Below are 26,795 nucleotides of genomic sequence, written 5' to 3'. Positions count from 1 at the left end.
TGTAACTGTTAAACATGTTTGTATTCAATGGTTGATTGGAAAAGATTATATAAACGTGTGGTTGAGCAAGAGTCATCACAGCGAACGGGTTGGCGCTGCACATGAAGAGAGGGATTGTACATTTATGTGAATGCGCTCAGTGTGAGGGATGGAAAGCACTGGTCAGTGTGTGTGACGGAGACTGTCAAGGTGTGCTAGTATGACTGTACAGCAGTGTGCTAGTCATATTTGGATCATGAATGAGGCTTATGTTACAGCTCACTCAGTTGATGGCCAAAGAAAAATAAACTCATTCACCGGCTTCCTCGTTTAGCTTCCATTCAGACAGGTAACGCAACCCACCCCTACCCCATCTGTCTGCCCTTCACAATGTCTCTTTCTGTCGGTCTCATTTTCCATAGCTCATCTTCTCTCCTCCTGTCTGTTTCTCTCTCAGTCTGTACCTGTCTCATTTTGTACACCTTCCACGCATTCAACCGTATGACATTCTAATATACATCATGGAATCGCACACACCCGAATGTGCTTTAGCCAAACAGATTGAATGGTGTCCAGTTCATGTAGTTCTGTCTGCTTCTCTCTTCCTGTCTCTCGTTCCGTGTGTCTCTCTCCACTGTGTATATCTGCATTCCTGCGCTGAACAACGGCCAAACCAGCTCATCCATGTGTTCCTCGCCAGCGAGCAACGGACATAATCCCCCCAACATCAGATAATCACACTACTGCACAACAACCTCATTACGCACCGCCTAATATCAGCCACGGCTTTTAGCAGATGCAATAACAAATGCTTTAAATCCCTAATCCCAAGAGTAGTCAAAAATCCCATTGGTAAGCATCTTAAACCAGTTTTTGTTTGTTTGTTTTGTCTTACGCAGATAGCGAAACCCATCCGGGAATCTAGTCTAGTGTTGTTATATGATTGCGTGTGAAATTCAAAGAATTTAAATCACGCGGGTAATTTTCAAGGCTTTTTCTTCTGTTTTCCATGACCTCCAATGTCTCGTTTTTTGGTGTCATGGATGCCTTAAATATAACAATATTCATTTCTGTATTGGAAAGGACAAATGTTTGTGGATATCTGTAAACGTAGACAATACATTTTACACAGTGAAGAGAATCTTAAAATATTCTAAACGCACATAGCTTTGTCTACGAGTCTTTACTTTTTTTTTACCCGCAAATGCCATTTCACCCATTCCATTATACAATGTGCGTCCAGCGACGGAGACCTAATTAAAGTGTGCTCGAAGGGCATAATTCTAGGCAATGCCTGCTGGGGCTTGTGAATCATGTCGGCTACATGTGACCAAGACTCAGGCTCTTTCACAGCCCCGGTCACGTGATGCTCTCGCTCTCGCTCTCTTTTTAGCGATGTGTGAGAGAATGTGAGTGTATCGCACAGTGGTGTGAAGTCCCACCGTGCCTCTGAATGTCCTTTAGTCCGCAAGCGAGGTTATGCTAATACACTCCCTCTGCCTCCTGCTGTAAGTTTCCTCCACCCAGACGGGGTAGAGGGTCCCCCCCACGAGACCTTATAAACAGCTTGCTCATAAGTCTCTGATCACAAACGTTTTAGCAAACATAGAATGCAAACGAAAAGCCTGCAGTTGATTTCTGAGCTCTGATTTCCTTTGTCAAAGAGAAACCTGGGGGTCTTAAAAAAGCATGCAAAAAGACCCCCACACCAGTTATTGAATCATCTGAGCATCCGGGCTGAGACACGGTCTCTAGTAGCGATTAAGTGCAGGCTGGTGTTCAAGGAGGAAACTGTGCAATTTATATGTATTTTCTCAATTTATAAAAAAATCCCTTAATCCAGTTTCTACTCAAATCCGTGGCCTAATCCTCTGCAATCCCAGGGGGTTTGAGAATACTTTGTGTTGCCAGTGTGACTTTTTAAACTCTTTGTTAGCCCAGACTACTGAATCTGGTTGGTAGACCACTTGCTGGTAAAGTGGCCGTGGAGGTATTCGAGGGACAGGTGAATCATCCGCGCATGAATCAGCCTCCCACACGCTCTGCGGTTCTTCATTTTAAACTGTGGAGAAAGAATTGCTTGATGTCAAGGGCTTGCCATGCGGGGACGATAGACCTGTGCCGGGCGGCTGAAGTTCAGCTCTCAGTTTGACTTTATCCACTTTGTTTTGCCCTTTTAGAAACTACTGAAAAGAGAAATGTGGATTCCATTTAAGGCCAAATTCACCACCTGAAAAGGTTGAATAGCCGAATGAAATGAATACTAATGAACACGGAGGGAATTTACTTTTTTTGACTTTCCCTTGCCCTCACTTTCTCCGTAGATGAGAGCAGATTGATGGTGACTGTGAACTAGTAACTTAAAGAGTCATTATTTCATATAAAATATGATTTTTACTATAAACTAGAGTGACAATTGTTCATGTGAAATTCTGCATCATGGTGCTGTGGGTTGCTAAGGCTACTTATATGATCGGTTGATATGGCTTTATTCTATTCTATTCTTGTTTGTATTCTTGTCAATTATTTTTGCATAATTCTCACACCACAGTAGTTTCATGATTTTCCTTTTGAGTTTTAGCACAGATCTCATGTCCCCTTTTGCTCAGATATGCTCAAAAATAGAAATGTCTGACTTCATTGCAGTCTTCTGCAAGATCTGTATGACCAAATTATCTGAGATATGATATCCATATTAACAATGTAGCTCTTTTCTCTTGTATGTTTTATAATTGATTTTTAATATAACAATAATATTTGTGGCTATTTTCATACATTTTAAGTGAAACAATCAAGAACGTAAAGTCTATAGGCCTAGTTGTTTTTTTCCCACAGAAATCCTCAATCAATCACTAAATCAATAAAAAGCATGCAGATGCTTATACACATGTGCAGTGATGATTTTGAGACTCCAAGAGCCTTCCAGATGAACTTGAGCTCGCAATTGAGACACACCGGTGAGTAATGGAGACTGAAAGCCTGCCAGAGCTCTGCCTCTGAGACTTGAGCGTTGCTTCTGTAATCCACCCTTGAGCCAATAGAAGGGGGCAAATAAATGACCGTAATTATCCCGAAAGCTGTTATTTGCATATCTTTGCCTCCTTTTTCTCCGACATTAGTTTTCAGTCGCATTGCCATTTAAGTTTCTATTTAGGTTGATTTAGCGTAAGTGTTGGTTACAGCCTCCATGACATTAAAGCAGCACAGCTCATAAAAGACATGCAGAGTACGAGGCTCATCTCTAATCTTCTTCTCCCCACCACGGCTTGCTGTTATTGCTCTTCGACACAGAGGCAACGTGGAAGGATCATGCCAATCCAACAGCGGGTGAGTGGTCTGGTGCCTTACTGTGTCACAACTGCCCGCGACGCGTTTCAGGGCATTTTTGGCGGTATTAAAACGTTTCCCCTCCAAACCACCATAGTTAGTGTAATTAAAGTCTGGTGTTGCCTCAAAGTTCCCTAATCATTCTTTTCCCCCTGGTGTGCTTTCTCTCTCTCACTCTAATTCTGTCTCTCTCTATATCTCTTGCCCTTTTCTTCTCTCTTTCTAATGGGAGGGATTTAGTTGTCTGATGAATAGCGCCGAGCTTGCTAACTGATCCCACAGGATCTAAAGGGTTGCTGATTCTGGCCAAGAGGAAAGGCCACAGCGGTAGAGATCTTATGGTGATGGAGGTTGTACACTCCTCTGTACTGCCCATCTCTAAATCCATAGTCAACATGCTCCATATTGAAAAAAAAGTGGTACATGTCAATTAGGCCCATGGTGGAAATCCCTCATGCGTGCCAAAAAGTTTATTGAGGGATTGCTTCTGTACTCTCCACGCTCAACGTTCATCCATAAACTGTGGTGTGTTTTTTTTCTTTTCCCTCAACACCACATTGATGTATAATGGAAGCATATCTAGCACACATCCCAGACCACAGTCACATACTGTAAAGGAAATCAATACTTCATAACAGCCCACAGGAAAGAAGGAAGTCCTACATCTGTGTGTACAAGGGTTAGCATTAGCCATAGAGACCACAATCTTGAATCACATCTTCAGGTGCTGTAAGGATCGAGGATGGAAACAATTACATTTAGTCATTTAGCAGACACTTTTATCATTGTCATTGGTGACCAACAGTTTGCGGAAGTGCTGTCAGAGGAGCTCAGGAATGGCCTTATTTGAGGACTAAAGGGTTAGGCTGACCCTCAATCCGAGAATCCATTTTCTGCTCGAATTCTTCAGTCATTCATCACCTCTGTAGTCACAGCTCTCTCTCTCTCCTTCTCCAAAAACCCCAAGTAAATGTGGCTTTTTTTCCATGACCTGGCAGTCCCTCATACTGTGTCATGTTAAGAGTTGCTCTAATCTCTTCTCCTAAATTTTGTGAGGCCTTTCCTTCCTTTTATGAGAGCCTCTTCAAGTTTTAATAGGCGCATGGGCACATTGAGTCTTTGATGTGGGGTTCTCCATTTCATGTCTCATCATTGTTTCAAATTATGGGCTTGAAGATAGCACGTTCCCTGCATCTTAGAATTTTCTCTCAGACTCTCATTTTTCTGCCTTCTTTTTGTACAGTCAAACTAAAGTGCTCTGTGTAAACAGTTCGGAAGAAAAAACAAAACACTTATCTTCATAAGAAGACCTTCATCGAAGAATTTGTATCCTTTATCTAGCTTTTGATCTTGTCGTAAGCGACTTGTCATGTAGCCGTATTTGTGGCAGCTGTGCAAGAGACTTGGTAACTCCATCTTGAAGGCGGTAGCGGAAGTAACGATACACTGCTTCTCGGCAGAACGGAAGATGCGTGACGTCATGTGAAAAGGGCCTATTGGGTTGCTGTGAGTTGTTTTTTCTGTAGGTTAGTTGTGAAGGAATTTTGGTATTCAACTGTCAATTTTTATTTTATTTCATTTATTAAAGTTAAATTCTGTTAACTATAATAATCTAAGGATTTAATTTGACAAATTTTAATAGGCAAATTCTAATTAGCCATTGTATATGCAGATCTGGCAACCCCGGCAAGACTATCTATGAATACTCAACAGCAAGCCCGCATTAGATATGCTAAACTAAAACAATACAACATGATGAAAATGTATGCCATTTTTTCAGGAATTTAAAAGCTCTGGCTCGCAGGATTGTGGCACTTTGGCAACCTGTGAGTGAGGTCAGTGGACTGTTCCTAAATGGTGGACACGTGTTATATGTGGTATCTAAACTACTTGTATCTATATTTAATTATTGGAATAATGTTGTGACAAAAAATCCCAAATTACAAGATGTGTTATATTACCATCTTTTGCTCAGAATTTGCAAAAATGATCTCTGCACATTTTGTCAACCTGCTTGAGGTAAACAGTATTGAAGTTGTTATATTCTCAAAGCATAATTCTGTCTACACATTTCATTTTTAACATTTAGGCGTACACCTAAGGATAAAATAGTTAAGATCTTGAGCAACATTTCAGTCAAATTATTCTACACTTTTGACTGGTAGTCTTTATAGCTAAGAAAATGATGTTGGTTGGACTAGTTAGATGGTAAGTAGTTGGCCTCATGAGGGAATGCTGAGAATTAAACTGTTGAGACCACAAAGAAATGAAGCAAATGTGAATCCAAGCTTGGATTAAATGCAAAACTGAGAAATAAGGTTTGGATAATATTGTTATTTGGATTCCAATCAGAAGGTCGCATTAATGCAGCATATTGTCGAATTGGACATGGGCAAAATGGAATTGTGCCACGCAAGAGCTAGATAGATATTTTTGTGAATAAAAAAAACTAACATACCAAACAACAATGCAGTTATTTAGAAAAGGTGAGAATTTCAGTTTGAGACAAACAGCACTGGTTGAGGAGGTGTTATGTGGTCTGTGTGGAGAAGCGGTGCGTTAATATTCCAACAGCTTGTTTTGTATCGCAGCTGCAGTGGAGCATAGAGAACAACAAATGTACTGAGTCATTAACAGAAGGCAAACGTTTCGACTATTGGCGTAGAATTGAGTTGCGGTGGTCTGCTGCCTGTAAAAGGGGGTCCCACTACCATCACAGCCTTATTTCCTTGTGAACATGGCTGTTGCGTCACTGTTTACAACATTGATTTCTTCTATCGACAAACACCCTGCAACACACATCGATCATAAATGATGTAGTGTGTGTGCTGCCAGTGTGAGTCTAAACTGCTTCCCACCTCACACATCTAGTCTGTAATTGTCATTTAAATGTTTTCAGATTGGGCGTACAGGGACATTTTGCATAAAATAAATATGTTGACCTTTTTTGCGTAAATGTAATTATAATGTGGCTTTTATTGGCCGTTGGCTTTCCTCTTTTAAGTACATCTTAATAGAGGGATAATTAGGAAATTGTTTGTTTGTACTGATCGTACGGAAACAAGCATTTATGTAATCAAATGGCTATTGTTGAGTAATTCGATTTCACAAGGTAGTTTCCCACTCACTGTTTATCTCTAAACATATCAGTAACTATTAAAAGAAAAATGCTGTTCTGCGATTATCGACTGCATATATTTTATTCATTTGCTAACTATGTAAATTAATGCAGTATGACCGCTGTATTCAGAAAGGCACTCTTTCAGTGCGGTTTCTCGTGCGAATGCATCAAGAAAAATCTAATTGAGACCTGCTGAGTAGTGCCGTTGGCCAGAGTCTTTGAAATAGAGATGGCAAAGATGGAATGGTATGCCAATACATGGTCCAGTGCTTCTTGGGTTACCTATTACTATTGATACTGAACTTGTGGGGACATTTTTCTCATAAGGACAACCACTTATAAATTGAACTTGATGTTTATTTGACAATGTGAAAGTGCAGAAAGCTTTGTGTGAGGGTTAGGTTTAGGGGTACATTGAGACATGCATGTATATAAACTCCAGATGGGCTCTACCAGTCCGGTTGGTGGCTTGATTCAATCCTGCTCCACAGAGTCTTTTTGATGTTCTCCATCCTCCACATGGACCACAGACAGCCTTCAGGTTTTAGCTTACTGTACAGTATGTTCTATCTTGGTTGATGCCTCCTCTGCTACTCTCAAATAACAGGCTTGGAAAACCGCCGGGCCTTCTTATTCCTGGACCTTCCTGGTGTCATTATGTCCAAATCGGGCTGTTCCATGCATATACCTTGCTATTAGCAATTAAAGAAGAGATTAGCCCAAAATACATCTACGCCTCAGCGCTGCTGGTGGAGCGTGCGGCTGAGAGAACCGAAGAACCCAGCCAGGGTGGGGTTGTTCGAGTCACAGTTTGCAGAAAGGTATTTCAGAACGTGCTAGGTTTCTGCATGCTTACACAAGCAGAATGAACGCGCGGATGTCCTATACAGATATGCTTTTTACACCCGGTGGTTCACATGCCCACACAAAGTGGCAGTTCTCCTATTTTTCCTGAGTGAAAGGGGCGGTTATGTAAAGGCAGTGGGGCCCTCGTCCAAGACCACTTCGTATGCGAGGGGGCCGACGGAGCCGCAACATGTCAAACAATCCGTTTCACAAGAAGCACCTTGAGCATTTATTTAAAAAAAATCTTTAGCTGAGTGTGGCTGCACCCAATATGGATCTCTAATTGCTGCTCGGCCTCATTTGTATGCCTCTTTAGACACTGCCTACAAGGTTTTACCTCATTAAAGATGCCAGAGAAAGGTGGTTGTTTGTTTATTTTGACATAACCGTTTTAACTGACGAACAACAAGAACCGCCGTAGACACATACAGTCAAACGAAACATGAGAAATTGATTACAGGCTGGGCTGGTAACAGGAAACCTTCTTAAACGGGCCAACTCTCACTAGTTAGTACCTCACAAATCTCCCCAAATCTAGAGTGTTTTGCCAGAAAGCCCTACTATAATGGATTAGTGTTGACCACTTGATACAAAAGCCGAGGTCTTAAACCTTAAAGCAGCAGGATAAGCCAGGCTTAATGTCTGCTCATTCGCACCCGAGAGAGACGTGGGCCCATCGCGTCACGGGGAGGAGGAGGATGCCAATCAGGCCCTGTGCCAACAGGTGCTCGGAGAGCCAAGGGCTGCGTTCAATAGGAAAACAGCACAAAGCGCCTCTAGCAGGGGCTTACGAGAAGCTCTGCGCTCCTCACAGAGAATCCAGAGTTGATGATTGTGAGCTTAGTCCACCGGCTGTGAAAAGCAGCAAATCACAAACTAGATGTGAATCTTTTCGCTTGAGGCACTTGCTGTTAATGCCCCAACAATTAAAGCTTGTGCCCTCCTGTTAGCTAGAATTGTCTGTTAATGGTGAAGGCTGTGAGAACGTACCACAGCCAAACGTGGATGTAAAGCTTTTACATACAATTAAAGGGATTGTTCATCAAAAAATGTATTAACATAGTCAATTAGATCAGTTGATAACAAGCATAGTGGGAAGTAGGTCAGTGTGGACCTCTTTGCTTTATCTAGTATATCATCTGCGTATCTGCAAATGGTCGAGCGTGTTGTGGCAGTCAGTGATCAAAGATTGATGATTGCCTCCATCTGTCTAGGTGTTTTTACCTATGCATGCTTTCATATAGGGAATCATCAGAAACATTGAAGTTGTCATACAGAAAAGACGTTGTTTGAAGTTCGTGTTCGTACTTCGTAGCTACTACTATCAAAAGCGCTCAAGCTGGATACATTCCCCAACCATCAGAAAGATGAAAGTGTGTAAGGTGTTTGGATGGATTGAACTGAGAGTTTTTGGTTATGTTTAGTGCAAAAAAACCTGAATTGACTTCTAATTACTGCCTGTTGAGAAACACTGGAAACTGCAGAGGGATTTAAAATGCAATGCTTTGATTAGCCTTCACATGCTGCCGTGACCCTTAAAGGGACAGTTCACCCCAATAATAAAAATTATTTATTTTCCTCGCCCTCGAGTTGTTGCAAATCGATATAAATTTGTTTTTTCGGGTGAACACAGAGAAAGATATTTGGAAGAATGCCTGTCACCAAACAATCTTTGTTGTGTTGAACGCATTGGAATGAAAAATATAGAATGCAATTAACGCTGCATCTGTTTGATTTGTCATCCTTTGTCTAGCTTACATTATAAAATTACGCTCATATGTAAAGGCATTTAAACCATTTAAGTGCGATTTGAAACTTTTAGTGTAGATAGACAGATTCTAGCTGTGGGACTTTGTGCAACATGACAGCGGTCCAGTCTGGTGTATACAGTCACGGACTAAAGCCTGCGTCATTGAATCTCTGTCAGACAGTGCACCCGTATTAAGCTCTCTTTCGAGCTTGAATGTACAAAAAAGATTATTCCAGAAGCCTGTGTTGTCTAGCATTTTCATAAGCGCAGACTTCAACATATTAAATAAAATGTTAAATGAATGCAAAAGTTTTGAAAATGAGAGAGACGACATATCTGCCTTGAGCGTCAGCTTTTAAAGGGGCCCGCATTCTTAAACCTGATACTGTGACTGCTGTCATTAATGTTTATCAAAGAACAAAAGGAAAGAAGAAATTCAATGTTTTGTGGCTTTAATCAGAATTCTTCTGTATTTAATTCAGAAATTAGCATTAAAGACTGTAAAGTGTTCTAGAACTTCATTTTTCCTTCCATGATAGGTCTCAATCCATGATAGGTCTCAATTATACTATTGAATGGCTATAATTAAGGTTAAAATAAATACAAAATATAATCAATTTAATGGAGACATTAGTTGCAGTACTAATATCAGAATGTTTGCGTTCATTCATAAAATGATGAATGATAAAATAAATCTGTTTATACATTCATTTGGAGATGAAATGTAACATTTATTTAAGGTAAAATTATACAAATATGTGTGATTAATCAGATTATTCTTTTTTAATAGATTGAAAGCACCTACATTGTCTTTGTAAGGGCTTTTTAAGGGACTGATGGTGGGTTCGGTTTGTCATTTTGAAGCAGTTTATGTGCAGGGTTAGAGGATACCCTTCTTAATAGGCATTCACATAGGTTGTCATTTTATTTGTCCACTAGTTGACTGTCCTAACTCAACCAAAGTAGAACATTCTTTCTCATCTCTTTCCACCTCCTTTGTCTTTCCCATTCTCTTGTATTTGTCTCTCTTGTCCTCTTTTTTACCCTCTCTGCTAAAACCATCTTCTCTAATGCATCATTCTTTTTCCAGTGCACCCGCAGCTCCATTGACTCACGCTGCCCGTGTAGAAGGTGTTGTAGCTCTTATAGTCTGCTGAGTTTCTCATGCGTGCCTGTTCTTCCCTGCCCGGGGGGGACAGAGCTGGGCTTATTTGTCACCTCCAGTGGAAGCACTTTTCACAATTTTCCAAGCAGCCCACTCAGAGCCGCAAGGAGAACGGCTTCCAGACCATCCCCTTCATAAGACTGGATCACACGTTAGTGAAACACCGAGTAAATATAGTCAAGTAGCTGTGGATCTTGTTTGATAACAGTGAATTACTTATTTTGTGGTTGTGCTGTTTTAAAAGGCAGCCATGTTATGCGACATGCTCTCTTTTCTGTTCTTTGTCTGTCAGCCTTTAGTATTTGATTTATTGTGAAGAGCAGCTGTTCCATTTTAGAGGTGATCAAAGCCCGGAGGAAATTTTCACTCAATCTGTCTAATATCCAGATCAATTTTAATTCAGTGCAGTTCAGCATGGCCTCCACCTCCAGCAGGAGATTACAAGGTGACAATAGCATATTGAAAAAAATCCCCCTAGGAGTAAGGAGAAAATCCTGGGACACACCATGGCTAAAAGGTTTTTGGGCCAAGTGTACAGTTGCCCTGTGATCCTGAGGATCCACACAGCTTGGGGATGTTTGGAATGGTACTACTACTATTAAACTACTTTAAATATATATTTTAAAAGTAATGCAGTTTTCCCTCAAAATATCCATCAATTTCTCCAGACCCGCTTCTGCCCCTCATAATAAAAGTTTTCAGTATTTGTAAGATTATTATTGTATTTTTACTAGTAGGCGTATACAATTAGCTGCAATCCATTTTAATTATTTTTTTCCTCCAATTATATTGTTCATTTAAATAATAATAATGGATGCATTATTTAAAGTGTATTTACCATTTTGTATTTGTATTTATTTTTTAATCTTAATTATTATTATTATTACCATTTGATTGTGGTAATGTTTTTGTGTATGTTTACGTTGACGGAAACGGTTACTATGGGGAACATTTATAACTTTAATTGCATGAAGTCTATTGTTAATGCTCTTATTTGTTTAAATAAACAAAACAACCATAAACCAAGTACATAAACAATCAGTGTTAACATTAGCCCATTGCATTCGCCAGATTTACAATGGTAAGGTTATTATGATGATTTACAACTTAAGCTGTAAGTTCGGATTTCATGGAAAATGTTATTTTGACGTTAACACGTGTAACACAAGTACCTAACCTGCAATTTTATGTTTCGAACAGAGATGGCCATGGAGAGGCAAAAGATATGAATTGCAGCTTCAAGCAAAAGGTCTAGTACTTTGGGTCTCTGAGAGTTAGATCTCTATTCAACGGTCAACTCTGTGCTTTTATTAAGATTCACACACAGTCTGTGTGAACGTGTTTCGGATGCGGATCACTGGTGTCGGTTCACTTTGATTGAGTAGCCTGTTGAGAGTCCCAGTGATTGATGGCGCTCCTCTCTGTGGTAGGAAAGGTCACAGTTGAGTTTCAGTGCCCATTCTGCATAGCATAATCAGTTACAAGCTCATCTTCTGTGTGTAGTCTGTATGTGACCATCACTCCAACCCCATCCCGTAGAAGATTTACATGAGTCATCCAGCAGTGACCCTGTTCAGCCACCCAGGGAGAGAGGTCAGGCAGAGGGTAGCCTTTAGGAAGGTGACCCCTGCAACCCTGGTGATGCAACCTTATGCTAGGAGAAACAAACAGAAATGATATAAATAGGGCTCTAGACTAACATTTGAGAGAAGTGGCACTGGTGCTACCACGTTATTCAGTTGGTGGCACCAGACCTTAAAGGCAGAGTAGATCATTTGTAAAATTGGTTTGGCCGCTAGCAGTGCAATAACACGATCCTATTTATCAGAAAAATCTAATTATGTTTGGTCAGATGTTTGTGTTTCCATCCCGTCGTCGTGAGTTTAACCACTGAACATACAAGCATTTTCTACATCTATATTCATACGTGCACCTGCCCACACGTACATTTCTCATCTGACCCACACTGTTCCTCCTCTACAAACCTTGTGCTTCTCCAGACCCAATCAAGTAATATTCCCTAATGTCTGTATCTTCAGATCAGCAGCCATGACACATCCAAAGCTGAAGTATTTATGACTTCCCTAATAGTTGACGAACAGTACTCCATTCCCTCCTAGTGTTATTTGGTTCACACACACTCATGTCCTGAGCTCCCGTCTCTACCACTGCATGATACATGTCGGCTTGGATCCAGACATTTTTTGAACATCTTATTATTTCTATGTAGTAGTCAATGTATTCTAGACTGTGCAGACAGAGGAAAAATTAGGGCAGATTAAGGGAGTGTTTTTTGGTTTTATGTTTCATGTGGGCACTCCCCACCCAAACGCTTATTCATTTGAACCATTAAGGTGTACGGTTACATATAACTATAGTTGTCAAACAGTCTCTGATGTGACGCTTCGGGAGAACGAGCAAAGCGGCATTCCAGTGTTGCACTGTTCCTCACTGCTCTTTCACTGAGTCTTCGCTTACATCTCTGCATGTCTGACTGAAACATGTAGAACATGTGATATCCAGAACATGGTTTATGGGGATGGACAAGGAATTTAGTCATATATGTTTTGGTAGCATGAGGTGGAGAATTTGTTTATAAATTCATCCAGCATGACCTCTGCAACCACGCAAATCCAGACTGATGTTTTTGGCTATTGCACCACATTTTGGGTCAGATTTTCTAGACCCAATTCTGTGTTTACATTTAATCATTTAACGGACACTGTTTTTATTGAAAGCGACTTACAAGTAAGGAAAACAATATAAGCATCCAGTGAACAAAAAGAGCGACAATGTTCAAAGGTCCATTTATGAAATTTAGCGGCATCTAGCAGTGCAGTTGCGAATTGCAACCAACAGCTCACTCCACTGCTCTCCCTTTCGAAGCACTAGGGTGGCTGACACAGACCTAAGATGTCATCTTGTTTATTTGCCGAAGGAAAGAATGTTTTTACGAAAACATGCTCTGTAGACCAGTTTGTCCATATAAGGCTACTGTAGATATGGCGAATTCCATGTAAGGGGACCCACGGTGTATGAAGATAGAAATAGCTCATTCTAAAAACATAACGCTTCATTATGGAAGTCTGAAGACATAGTAATTGTATATTATATTGCATTTCTTTCAATAGATCCTCCAAAAAATACACATTGGACATTTAAGTGCTGTGTAACTGGTCCCAGTTTGTTTAACACAGTACCAGTGCTTTTTAATAAAGAAAACTAAATCCACCAGAATAGAATAAGGACCTGAAATAAGTGCAATTTCTTGAAAATGGCTAAAGATTCATCTGCTTTGGTAGAGATAGGCAGGTCACACTGTTCTGCTCAGTCTGTTGTGCTCTTTCTGGCTGTATTTTATTAGCAGCTCATATAAATGAAGAAACGCATCTGATAAGGGCCAGTTGAACCATAACCAGCTAAATTATATTATTATATTAAATAATAAAAACATTATATTTATGTTAAATGTTATTAGTTTGGCAGCCATTCATTTAGGCGACTCACCTTTTATTTGCTTATAAATTATTTACTAAGAAATTAAATTCTTGAATTTTTTTAAGTCCCCCCTGTGGTTGATAATTTGATCCCTTAAAACTAATGTTTTTCTTGTAAGAATTATGTCTTAAAATAGCTTGAATGTAACTCTATACTTCAGATGTGCAGATACACGAATAGGCAAACTAGGCCCGCCTCCATTCAATCGCACTCGGCAGTTCAGACACTGCTAAAATGCAAGTGAAACTGAGAGCTGACACAGCAGTGCACTGCCATCTTTGCATATTTATAATTCAAACTGCTGATCCAAAGGGGTCAAATTAGTTGATGACGGGACTGGTTTATGACGTAATTAACTGGGGCAGATTCAAACCACATTTTTTAAACTGTCTTTGGTGAACTGCAGTTTTATGGAGAAAAAAGTCAGCAATGGTTTAAACTTATAAATGTGCAGATGGTTTGTGTTAAAAGCACAACATAAACATATTAAACAACATTAAAGACATTTTCACCCCAAGGGGGGCTTTAAATAAATTTCCACTTCATGAACAGCAATACACACTGCAATGTAAAATTTTAACAGATATACATGAGCCTAGTATAAAAGCAATGCACAATAAAATAAAAAAAACATCCTGATGTAATTGATATTAAATTGTCTATAAACCAACAGTCTTTATGGTATAGTACTTTATTTTAGTATTCCTTGACTGTATCATTGTGTGTGTGTGGCCCCCGATGTTCTATCCCATCTGAGGGGCGGAAAAAGCAGCAGATAAAAGTGTGCTTGATAAATGAGCGAGTGACTCCCACCCTTCCAGTGATGGATGATGCAAGAGCGAGGGAGCCTCCCCCCCTCGAGATGGAGGAGAGAAGGTCTGTGTCTGCCGGGGTGCTCAGCGGTGCAGAGCAGGACTACTAGCACACCTTGGGAAATGACAGATTTTTGCAAGCGATCGATAGTCTTCTCCCCAGCATCCTAACTTACCTCCTGTGGTCGCCTAGGCTATTAATCCGGGGCCCTGTAATTTCCTCCTGAAAGCTCCTGGAGGAGGCGCAGCAGACTGGAGTGGAGTCAGCTCTAAACGGGTGCCTTCAGAGGTCCAAAGTGCCAGTGACGTGAGAGGGATTTGTCTCCTAAAGTTTTCCCCGGCAAATAATACACTCAGCCGTCTCGCGAGCGAGCTACAATAAATGCGCTGTAGACAAATTGCACCGTAATGGTGAGGAAATGAGAATTGCATCAGTGCCTCTTTTTACTTCCTCGCTGTGATTTTATTTTTTCTCTGTTTGTTTGTGTCTGTTTCCCTCTCTATTACTGTTTTTTTTGCTATTTCGCACTCCCTCTTTCTTCTGCTGTTTTGTGTCCTTTCAAGACTGGTACTGTAATTGGGGAACAGAATGAGATGGGGAAAATAGAAGGTCTTTTGGTGTGGCTGCATTAGATAAGGGCTCACGGCCACGATCTATTGCATGCTGTGGTCAGGAGTGTATTTTTTCAGAATTGACATGTGATAAATGCATAAAGTAATACAAATTTGTATTTGCAATATAAAGACTAGCAGACAAGGCTAGGCAGGATACTCAGAAAAAGATGACCGTTTACACATTTTGTTATCTGAACAGGTGTGACATTGTTTCAGCAGCAGCGTCTAATGTTTTGTCTTCATCTTCTAGGACGGCTATTACTCTCACCGGCCCAAGGAGAAAGTCCGCGTGGACAGCAACAACGAGAATTCCGTTCCTAAAGACTTTGAAAATATAGACAACAGCAACTTTGGGGCTCGTTCCCAGACGCAGAGACATGTGCCCGGCAAGCACAAACAAGGCATGCTTCCGAAAGCCCATGTCCCGCAAAGAAAGCACTCCAATGAGGTCATTCAGTATTCCCAAAACAAGGGTATTTACAATCAGACACGGTCAGATCGTCATCAGAAAGCCAATCCCACCCTCCGGCCGGAACAATCCCAGCAGCACCGACACCACCTGCAACAGACTAAGAGATCAGCCACGCCCACCGTTGACATCAAGTACGACCAGCCACCCAAATGCGAGATCAGCGGCAAGGAGGCAATCTCCGCCCTTTCCCGTGCTAAGACCAAGGAGTGCCGGCAGAAGATAGCTGAGGTTTATTGCCGCCACAAAGAACGGCAACTCATGCCTGAGAAGGTCACCCGTTATTGCCCCTTAGAGGGTGAGTTAGACTCTTTTTACACTGCACGCTTGATGTTAACTCAATGTTATGAAACCTCAACAGTGCAGTTTCTATTAGAATAAATCTGATTGTGGTAGGAGTTAGTGGTATGAGATGTGTCCTTGTATAAATAATGTTATGTCATGTCACTCGAAATGTTATATATTACCTGACACAAGCTGGCGATGTTTATTTTTTTATTGTTTTATTTTGGGCCAGTTTGCCACCTTTTGCTCTTTTGATTGGAGTGTAACTATGCACGATTTGATATAACGCTACACAATACTACAAAATTACTATGATATTTTGAACAAAAAGTAACTAAAATTATATTTATAATTGTTTTATAATTTATAAATATACAAATATTTTTTATAATTATAATTCTATAGATTTGACCACAATTCAAGGTTCAACTGAACCCTTTGTATATAAATGAATGAACAATGGGTCTGTAAGTAGTTCAGTCGCTGAAATTTAACTTTAGCATAAATTTACGATTTTAAAGCATCCAAACAGGTCACATGTTGGAAACTCAGCCAGTAAGATTAAACAGGTGTGATATATTTAATAAAAACTTTTTTTAAATAATAAAATATAGTTTAATATTGAAAGATATAAGTAAGCAAATTATTTGGATAACAAGGATTGCGATAGAAAATGTATTTGCATTTATCTTGCATCAAAAATGAGCACTATAATTCAATGTGTCGTCGCAATTAGTAATTTTCTCACCTAAATAAAAAGAAAATCCAAACAGATTATTGGTAATTCTGGCTTTAGTACAGAAACAGCCTCACAGCCGATTATAGTTCCCAACCTGCTGACATTACGGGGAACGTTAGTTGAGATTTATTGGAATTAAAGATAAATAATGGTGAAAATAATGATGGTTTTCCTGAATTAATTGCCATCCTGTCTTTATAAATTTATGGAAGTAGCATATTAAGAGTCTGGCAACAGACATTCACAGCGCTTGTAATTACAATTGCAGACAGGCTGGAAATGAGATTCTGGATTTCCGCACGAGGTTAGACGGATGTAATTGCTGTACGGTGTTTTATTTCCCTTTCAATCTCACATAGCTGACTAGAGAAAACATATTCACGCAATTATGCAGCGCTCAGTCGCCTGCACACAAATCAGGCCTATGGATGCGCTCAAATAGAACAGTGACAGATCTGCTCAGGGCGCCGAGTCTCAGACCAGAGAAGCTTCCGGAAACCAGAATGGGTTTTGACAGATATGACAGGGACATCACCACAGAGACATGAGTCTGGGATATGCGGAGAGAGTGGGGGGGTGATTGTGGAACAGAGCGGGACGCTTCTATTTCCAGAATGTACAGTAGAGGAGCTCTGCCACATGGATGCTGTTTGTATGTATTTATAAGCTGTAATTGCATGGTACAGTAACAGACGGCGTCTTTGATGGCAAACATGTGAGCGGTTTGCCCCAGTGATGCCAATTAGCATGGTGGCAAAATACATTTGAAGTAAACAGCTGTTTTTTGATGAACATTGTTGGATAAATGAGGTACAAACGTGGCCCAGGCTGTCGGTCATAAGTAGACCCACAAGGAATCTGTTCAGGGCTTTTTCTTCACGTTCCTCAGTTGATTGTGGGAGGGAATGTTTGGAATGTATTTAAATTTGTTAAAATGTGTTAAACAGAGCTGAGAGTACAGTCAAAGTCCCTGTATGGCATGGAATTTCGTTTGGCGGCCATCTTGGTAACACCCTAGCCAGCTGTTTTTTTGGGGGGAAGATAACAGGCAAATACAGCTCAAATTTTATTGAACGGGGAAAAATACATGATTTTGTCAGCATCCCTTGGTTAACCCTTCGTTAACATTTGGATAATATTCTGAATGAATAATATTTCAAGTTTGGAATTCATTTAGACACGGATGAATGGTTTTTAGTTGTGCAAATTAAAGGGATAGTTCACCCAAAAATATATATTCTGTCATGTTATTTAAAAAGTGTATGTGACACTTTCTTCAGGGTAATGAAAGAATGAAATGGTTGTTATTTTTATTAATTTGTATTTTCCCTTTTAAGAAGGGATGCACCGATATAATTTTTTTGGCCAATACAGATTTTAACAAACAACTATCATCCAATTCCCATACTGATATGGGTCAATTGCATAGTTCTTGACAATACTATTAATTATTATTGAAAACATTTTCTGAACATGAATTGGATCCATTTAACATTTTTAGAGAAGGCTCAAGTTAAGATTAAAATTCAATAAGACAACATGACAATGTTCAAATGTGATTTTTGCTATCTAATATTTATGAACAACATTAACTCATATTTGATTTAACATTGAACATTTCTTTAATAATCTTAAATAACGTCTGTGCTGTTGCTATTTAATTCTTTTGTGAATAACGGCTGTTTGAATTCTGAAGAGCCTCCAGAGATTTTTTTGGCTCTCTGTGGGTAGATTCTGCGCAGGCCTAGGCATGAAGGAGTATGTGGTGATAAATATACCAGAGCCAGTATTTTATCAAGAACCCAAGAAATCACAAGAATGGAGTGGTAAATCCCCCTGCTAAACACAGATGACACATGAGGGCTACTGTTCTGTAATTGTATTTATTAAAGGACCCTTGCCCTTCCTCCACCCAACCAGAGTCAGCTGAGGGCCAGGAGCTGTCCTTGTCCAGGCTCTATGAAAAGGTCTTGGAGACCAGTGCAGTTAAGGACCGCTACGACAGACCGGGTTCTCAGATTATAGTCATTACCCCCTCCGTGGCCCATGGCTTCAGTCGGCATGGCCTTGAGCCAAAACATAGTGCCTTCAGTGTAATTTCATACAAGCATTTAAAATTAACCTGCTAGCCTGTAATGAGTAATTCAGCTTGCCCTTCTTTAGAAGTGGCAGGCTATACTATGACATCGAGAGAGAGAGAGGCAGTCCACCACGTATTTATTCTGTGGGCATTTTTAGAAAGCCACAAATGACCGTGGCTCAGCCCTTGTGGTCTCCTCCGAGCTATTTGTGAGCGCTGAATGTATGTCTGAAGGAAAACTGGGACGGTGTCTTATATCAGGCATTGTTGCGATGGTATCAGTGAAACACTTATAGACCAGAAGGTGATCATGTAGTGGATCATTGCGGTGTCGCAGAGGAAGAGAGATACCCTCGGCGCAGTTCAAGTGTTGCTAATGTTTTCTGTTTCATTTGAGACCAATGAAGATACTGTCGGTGTGTTTGTTTCCCTGTAATTTTTAAAGGGATAGTGCACCCAAAATGCATTTGATTATTTTCAAACTTGTGACTTTTTTCTACCGCAGAACACAAAAGAAGATATTTCGAAGAATGGTGGTTACCAATCAACATTGGCCTCCATTGACTTCTATTGAATAGACACAACCACTGAGATATTTCTCAAAATATCTTCGTAGGCATTCCACAGCAGACAGAAAGTCATACACGGTTTGAACGACCTGGTGGTGAATAAATAATGACGATTTATTTTTGGCTCAACGAAACCTTTAACTGGTGGGTTGTGACCCAGTAATGGGTTGCAGGTCTGTTCTAATGGGGTCATGGACAGTAGACAGAAAATGCTTAATGCAAATAATAGTACTCAACAGACCATATGTTCAAGCATTTAGGAGGGCAAAATTAATAAACTTTTTTTTTAAAGGGAGGAAAATAATCATGAATCTTCGGTTGTTGCCTTTGAAGGTTTGTGTGCAATCAAACTGTAAAGTCTGCCAAATTAAACAGAAAACTATATTGCAAAAGTTACCTTCAATGTTCTGAAACAGAAGCAGTTATAATGTACCCTTATGAGATTCAAAAGAGAAGGGGTCGGTGTCTAGTGAGGTACTTAGCGAGAGTGTAACTGACCCCATGCCTAAATATATTTTATGTCTAGACTTGGCTAATTTGGACACAAGTCCATTTTGGCTAATGTTTCTGATATGTGTGTGTGCGCAGGCAAAGTAAATATGAATGTGCAGTGGGAGGAAGACTCTATGGAAACAGTTCCAGCTGTACCGGTGCGGATAGCCTTCATATTAGTGGTGCATGGACGGGCCTCTCGCCAAGTGCAGCGGCTATTCAAGGCCATATACCACACGTCCCATTTCTATTACATCCATGTGGACCAGGTACGTCTTCAACACACACACAATATTCTTCTTTCTTTCCTTCAATAGCATTATTTACATTCAACAAAGTAGCATTCAAGAATTTATTTAATGTCTTTCCATTATAGTTTGTAGGCACAAGAGGATAAATATTTACAGCATTTTAAGTGAACATATAATTCTCATATTTTATTCTCTGCCATCCAGCATTTCTCATGTCGTATCCATAAATTCACATGTAAATGTACAGAAAATGTACACAGGCAGCTGAAAGGGAATTGTGGGGGATGGGAAAGGAAAGAGAGGAGGAGGATGCTGGGTTAATAGTGGGCTCCAAACCCCTACACTCATTCAATAAGCCGTTTCAAAAGCCCAATGGAGGATTATTACAGAGCTATACTTCAGCGTCTTTCACACAGTTTATTCTCATAGCTTGGCAAGAGATAGAGTGTGAACATGAAAGGCTGTTTGTTCACACACACACACACACACACACACACAACGTTGCACCCCCACCCTAATTACACGTATTCAAAAATACACGTAATGAGGCACTTGAATTTATGGCAGGAATGAGTGGGGCGAGTATTCTGTCTTGTAATTTCAAAGAGCAGGATAAAGAGACGCTTTTCAATCAGTCCATCATCATAGAGACGAGCTTTATGACTCCATTAAGTAAAGACCAGAGGAAAAGAGACGAGTTAAAGGTGAGGTAGAGTAACACAGAGAACACAAGAAAAATTAAAGGGCTAGTTGACCCAAAAAAATGTATTCGGGCATCGTTTAACAACATGAGAGACTTTGGTTTTGGGTCAAGTATGCATGACTGTGGTATGCAAAGTGCTTCACGGGCAGGTATAAAACGAAAAAGTAGATAATGATCTGAAGCGACATACAGTTATAAACAATTACTTAATAATACATATCAATATTTTAATATTTCAAATGCATGGAAGACGGATTGACGTTATTTGATGGTGAATGCATCTTGCATCATTTTATTAAACAAATAATGAAACATTCGTTTTATGCTTTTAATTCATTGTAAAATATTTATAAAAGTTACATATTTTAAGTTTCGTGATTTCAGTGTTATAGACAAATGTTTACTAAAATGTAATTTAATTTGATTACTAAAATGTAATTTATGTTTTATTTTCACACCGTAGCGATCCAACTACCTGCACAGGCAGATGGTGGCTCTGGCCGACAAGTACCCCAACGTCCGGGTCACATCATGGCGCATGTCTACGATATGGGGCGGGGCCAGCCTTCTCACCATGTACCTGCAGAGCATGAAGGACCTGTTGGCCATGCGGGACTGGAAGTGGGATTTTTTCATCAACCTCAGCGCTGCCGATTATCCAATCAGGTAAATGATCAACGTGTCCCATTGGTCCGCTCATGATTGATTATACTGCTGATGTCGTTTGTATTGCTCGGTTTGTTTGCTTTCTCTAAGGAACGATTCAGGTTTATTGGTCGGCAGAAAGAACAATTGAGTTAACACCTGACTAGCATCTAGCTGTGGGGTGCTGGGAGATTAGTTCCAAACAATGTCACAATTTAGTTTAGCTGGGGATTATGGGTAATTGAGATCACCATTGGCTGTTTTATTGGGTGTCGACAAGCTTGACGGTTCATCGGCTGTTAAGGGAATACGTTTAAGCATCTTGTGAAGATTGCACTCTTGTTTATACAGAATTAATTCTTTTTAATATTGACGAATCAAAACAAGGACGTGAAGTTATTGAACGTGGCGAGGCTCTGAAATTAGATAGAGGCTTGTTGTTTATATTTATGTCAATTTAAGAGTTACAAATGTTTACGTAATTGATTCGTTTTCACCACAATTAAAAGGTCCAGCATATGAAATTTAGCAGCATCTAGTGGTGGGGTTGCAAATTGCAACCAACAACTCGCTCTTCCCCCTCCCTTTCGAAGAACTAGGGTGGCTGACATAGGACTAAGATGTCACGGTTTTGCATCGTTGCTGAAGGAGTGACGTATTTTCCATTTAGGGTTACTGTAGAAACAACAGTGGATTCCATGTAAGAGGACCCACGGCATATTTAGATAGAAATAGATAAAATGTTTTAACATTTATTAAAATGTATTAAAGAGTATAAATTGTCTAGCATTTTCGTAAGCACAGATTTCAACGTGTTGTTTGGCATCAAAATGGGAAAGGGCATCAACATAGGCCGTCAGATCTGCATAGAGCGGCAGCTCTTAAAGGGGCCGCGTTCTTAAACCTGCTGTTGTGACTCCTGTCACTAATGTTAATCAAAGAACAAAAGAAACTAGGGAATCAATTCACTTTAATTGCCCGTATTAAAATGTTGGCTTTCATTTATAAAATCTCTTGTTTCTACATTAGTTTGGAGATTGAATGTGAAATTATTAGAATGAAAAAGTTTATTTAAAAGCATTAATGTTATTTGCGATTAATCGTGATTAATCACAGTAACCATATTAATTGTTTTAATCGATTGATAGCACAAGTATAAATATTTAGAATATTTACAGAACCACAGTATTACAAAATATTTTCAGAATATACAGAATTAGTATATTATTCTAGCAAAAAATGTATAATTTAAATTGTCAATAACAAGTTGCATAACAGTTAAAAATGTTGACCATACAGATAAAAAAAAGTTATAATATTTGAATACTTTTTACTTTACCTGCTTCTAAACGGCTTAGGTATTATTTCAATACATGAAACTCCTGCGTAGTTTTACTATCCCTAAGCCGAACTGCGTCTGAAGATTTAAATTATAATGATAAATGTCTTTAATGCACATAACTCTTCAATGCATAATGACCGCAGGATGAGAGACTGAGCAGCCCTGCTCACCCTCTCCCCCTCCCCTCGGCTACAATCAATATTACGGCCATGTCATTTTCTGCAGCACTCAGAAATCAGGGTGTTAGCGATCGATACGAGCGTGTGATGAATTCTGGCCTGTCCCACGCTGCCGTTCAAGGTTAATCCTGCCTCTATATCACTCCGTCGCACACCACACCTCCAGACCGGAGAGGGAAGTTAGCTGTACGCTAAAGCCCCTTTAAAGCAGAACATCAAAGAAAAATAAAATGATTCTTTTCATCTCTAGCGTTCAGTTGGGTTCAGGTGCGAGCTGCAAGCAGCCTATCGGTATGTTTATGTGTGTGTGCAAGATAGCGCAGTTATGTAGTTGCTATCGTTTATATTATGCTGTTCGGAAACACAATTTCTCTAAAACAACAAATAGGTCTATTATAGAGTCTGATGTGGCTTTTCTGGTCGGTGTGATGTACAGTTATTTCTCAGTCCACTATCTATTGGGTCGGCAGAGAGGAAGCGTGTTGTGATCTCTGTTGAGATTTATAAATGGTGGGGAAAATTTGTTGAGAAAGTAGGTAAGGAAGTGAATTTTTATATTGTGTTGCCCAAAGCTTGTTTTTCTCTAAATTAGTGGTTTCCAACCAGGGCTACATTCCCAGGAGTTACTTGGATTTAACTCTGAAAAAGAGAAAATACAATGTTAGGGCTGATAACAGATTAAAGTAATAAATCCCAGTATAAAAAAGGTTTACTACGAATTTTATCCAAATGTACTGAATTCAATGTAATACCTATAATTTAAATATATCGGTATTTGTCATAAGCCTAATGAGCCAAAATGGTTACAAACTCTATTCCCACCTCCCTACATTCATATTTTAATTGTGATTCATTAGTCAAAGGACAAACTGAAATTCTTATTCGATATCAGTATGTAAAGACTGGTGCAGGCATTGGTTTTTTTATAGGCCAACCCAAAAGTTAGTGCCGCACTGGCTCCATCGACTGAAAGCCTATGCTTTTTTTCCCACAGACTTTTGGAATATCGCAAAAAATAGGCTCTACGATTAACAAAGGTTAATGAAAGCATTCTTTACAAATAACCACAATATTTGCTGTGTTTGAAGCATCAATACGATCACTAGAAGTAAAAAGCTACCATGAGGCTATAAACAGACTACACTACCGTAGCTAGATATCAACATCACCCCCACCATGCCTCCAACTTTATCAAAAACATTATCCCTGGTAAGTTATCACACTGTGAATGAATCTCTATCCACCTTTTTATAGTTTTTTTACCATGTTGCATTATTTGTGAGAATTTTATGCGTTATGATAGTTAATGTCCCTGCTGATGTAGTCGGTTTTAGCAACTTGTTAGCAACTGCCGTTTTAAGACAGGATTCAATAAAAATCCAAGCTTTGAAAATCAAGAGCGGATTATAACTGGTGTGTTTTATGTCATAAAGTAAAATGTGAGAATATTTAGAGGTTTTGTTTACCACAGACCTTGTTTAAGGAATTTAACCAAAAACCAATTAAAAAAAACCATTGACTTTGGGACGATGGTACTGAAAGTGCTAAAATGCTAACTCACAAGGTTTTGCCTGTGGGACTCTATTGGAATTAATATTGTGGCCATGACTTATTTTGGCCTTTTATAATCATGTAGTGAAAATCAGATATTGCGACAGGGAACAGAAATTCTCTCCACCCTTTCTAGCTTAAGTTTTCTTCATAACATTACAGACACAATTGCCCCTGAACGTTGACAAACAAGCTTAGTTGTCTCATTAAAGGAAGGAAGCTCCTTGATGATGTTTTGTTTTATACTTTTATGTTAAAACCTCAAGATGATATACAGTACAATTACAGTACAGTGAAAGGGTACTTGAGCCATTCTTATGTTTTGGCGCACAACATCTTTTGTGTCATTTCTGACAGTTGAAAAGGGCAGAGCCATATTGAGGCCCATTAGACATCATCTCAGTTTGACCAGAGAGATGAGATGCATTGTCATCCTAACTGTGAATGTTTCACTTTCCCCCGATAGCGTATTTCAGAAAAAAAGTGTGAGATAGGAAGTTAGAGCGAGGCAGGCAGAAACGAATCCTCACACATGATTGACTTCCATTGTAGAGCAGCAGTCTGTACACTGAAGGTTCACTACGGTAACGCTGCAGACTCACTGCTTCCTTTATCGCTTAATTGTGTATGACAGCACATGTTAGAGGTCCTGGGGGAAGTCACAGTTCTTGGCCTTCCTAAAGACCCTTCGCTTAAAAGCATTGTCCACATGTCGTGACTGTGATGCAGAGGAATCTGTGGTACCTGTGGCTGGTGGATGGCTGTATGTCGTGCTTATTTTCCCCTTTAATTCCTTTCTGATGTCCATCCTTCTGCATGGATGAGTTTGAAAGGGCATGACAAAAAGCTTGCTCCTCTATAGGGGAGCCTGGATGCCAGGGGCGGGGGGGCTCTGTTACACATCGGCTTTGTCGGGAGCGGCAGGCTTTTTCATTTGGTTTAACCGTGCCATCTTGCTCTTTTTCTCCGGTGTTGTTTTCAAGTCAGTGCGGCTTTATGGCCTTTTCATGAAGAGAGAAAAGGAGAAAAATAATGAGTGTGGACTCAAGTGCTCTGTGGTGCCCTCTATTGGAAGGGAGCAGCACTGCAGTCTGTGATCTCAATAATGATGTTTCTGACTGTTTGAGATTGTTCATACGTAAACACTGAATTTGTATGAGCAACTTTATGCAATAACACACTGTTTATTTTATGCTGCATTGTCACATGACCTCGGTCTCATTAAATGATTGTGTACATTTGTGTAAAAATTGTATAACAATTTGGCCAGCCTAATACAAAAATACTTTGAAATCATTACAAAGTATCTTCTAGTTGGATTGTCACTGTTGACCTTGAGGATTAAGCTGGCTGAATTGCATTATGGGATACAGTATACCACAAAGCAATGCGTTGTGTGTCTGGTAGTGTATTGTACATACCGTTAAATGTAGCAGGTCATTTAAGGTATTCCATTCCTACAAAAAATGTGCATATCTTGCAAAGTATGCATATTAAAGTGGTACAAGTAGTTTGATGGAATGCTGCTCTGAATATACCCACTCAATTTTTCCGTCCGCTCTCTCTCACTCTGACTGATGCTCATTATTATTGCACAATTCCGACAGCACTGCACCAGTCAGATTTCAAATCTCGCTGGTGTCTCAGTTACAGAATACACCACGGCTAATAGCCCGAGGTCTGAGTTTACCCAGCGCAGGGAGTGACTGGCAGCTGTACGTGCGCTAGAGCAGGGTTTCATTTCAAATGCCACACAGGGTTTCCCATTCTGATCTTTGGCAGAAAATCAAGTTACACTACAGGACAACACTGTAGGATGGACTTCTTATTCATGGGTGTTGATCGTATTCACACAGCAGGTAAACAATGAACGTGGGTGATTATGAAGTCTAATGACAATTTGAGGTGTAGGTAAAATGCATTGGAATGTGGATGTGTGATTGACATGTGCGGCCGATGGTATGGAAACAACATCAAGAAACTGATGATGGCATGACAGAGCGTTTAGTATGCTAAAAATCACATGCGGACACGTTCAACATATTGAATGTCATTTGGAAGGAGGTAGTATTTATTAACTTTTTCTTTGAGGGGCTGTCTTGCTGTTTTCAGTCTTGTAATGATTTTCAAGATGTATTTTTCAGAAGTGGTTTAAAAATTATTCCTTTTTTTAAATCCAGTCATTTTTTATTCAGTGGAACCAAGAACCAAACTGTGGGATTCAAACCCTGACCTTTGCAATTCTTAACCAGGAAAATTTACTACAGATGTTTAGGTAATGCATTGAGATCGGCACCTGGCATTAGGGGGTGAATCTGGCTCTCTGTGTGTGCTTGGACTCTCCCAGAATCCCCTGTGGTCTTCAGTCATTTACGCT

The 26,795-nt window shown here is 39.8% G+C and overlaps 1 protein-coding gene across 1 annotated transcript in view; it reads left to right on the top strand.

The window, feature by feature from the left end:
* The window catches only part of xylt1 (xylosyltransferase I), a 47,893-nt gene that overhangs the window by 6,310 nt on the left and 14,788 nt on the right, over positions 1–26,795 (top strand). Inside the window, exons 2-4 of the mRNA XM_079455728.1 lie at positions 15,364–15,880; positions 19,844–20,016; positions 21,165–21,367. Of these exons, the coding sequence (XP_079311854.1) occupies positions 15,364–15,880; positions 19,844–20,016; positions 21,165–21,367 (893 nt within the window). The remainder of the gene's footprint in view (positions 1–15,363; positions 15,881–19,843; positions 20,017–21,164; positions 21,368–26,795) is intronic.

This window comes from Barbatula barbatula, assembly GCF_947034865.1.
Source record: "Barbatula barbatula genome assembly, chromosome: 5".
In the NCBI taxonomy this organism is placed as follows: Eukaryota; Metazoa; Chordata; class Actinopteri; order Cypriniformes; family Nemacheilidae; genus Barbatula; species Barbatula barbatula.
This window is presented reverse-complemented; position numbering and strand designations above follow the sequence as displayed.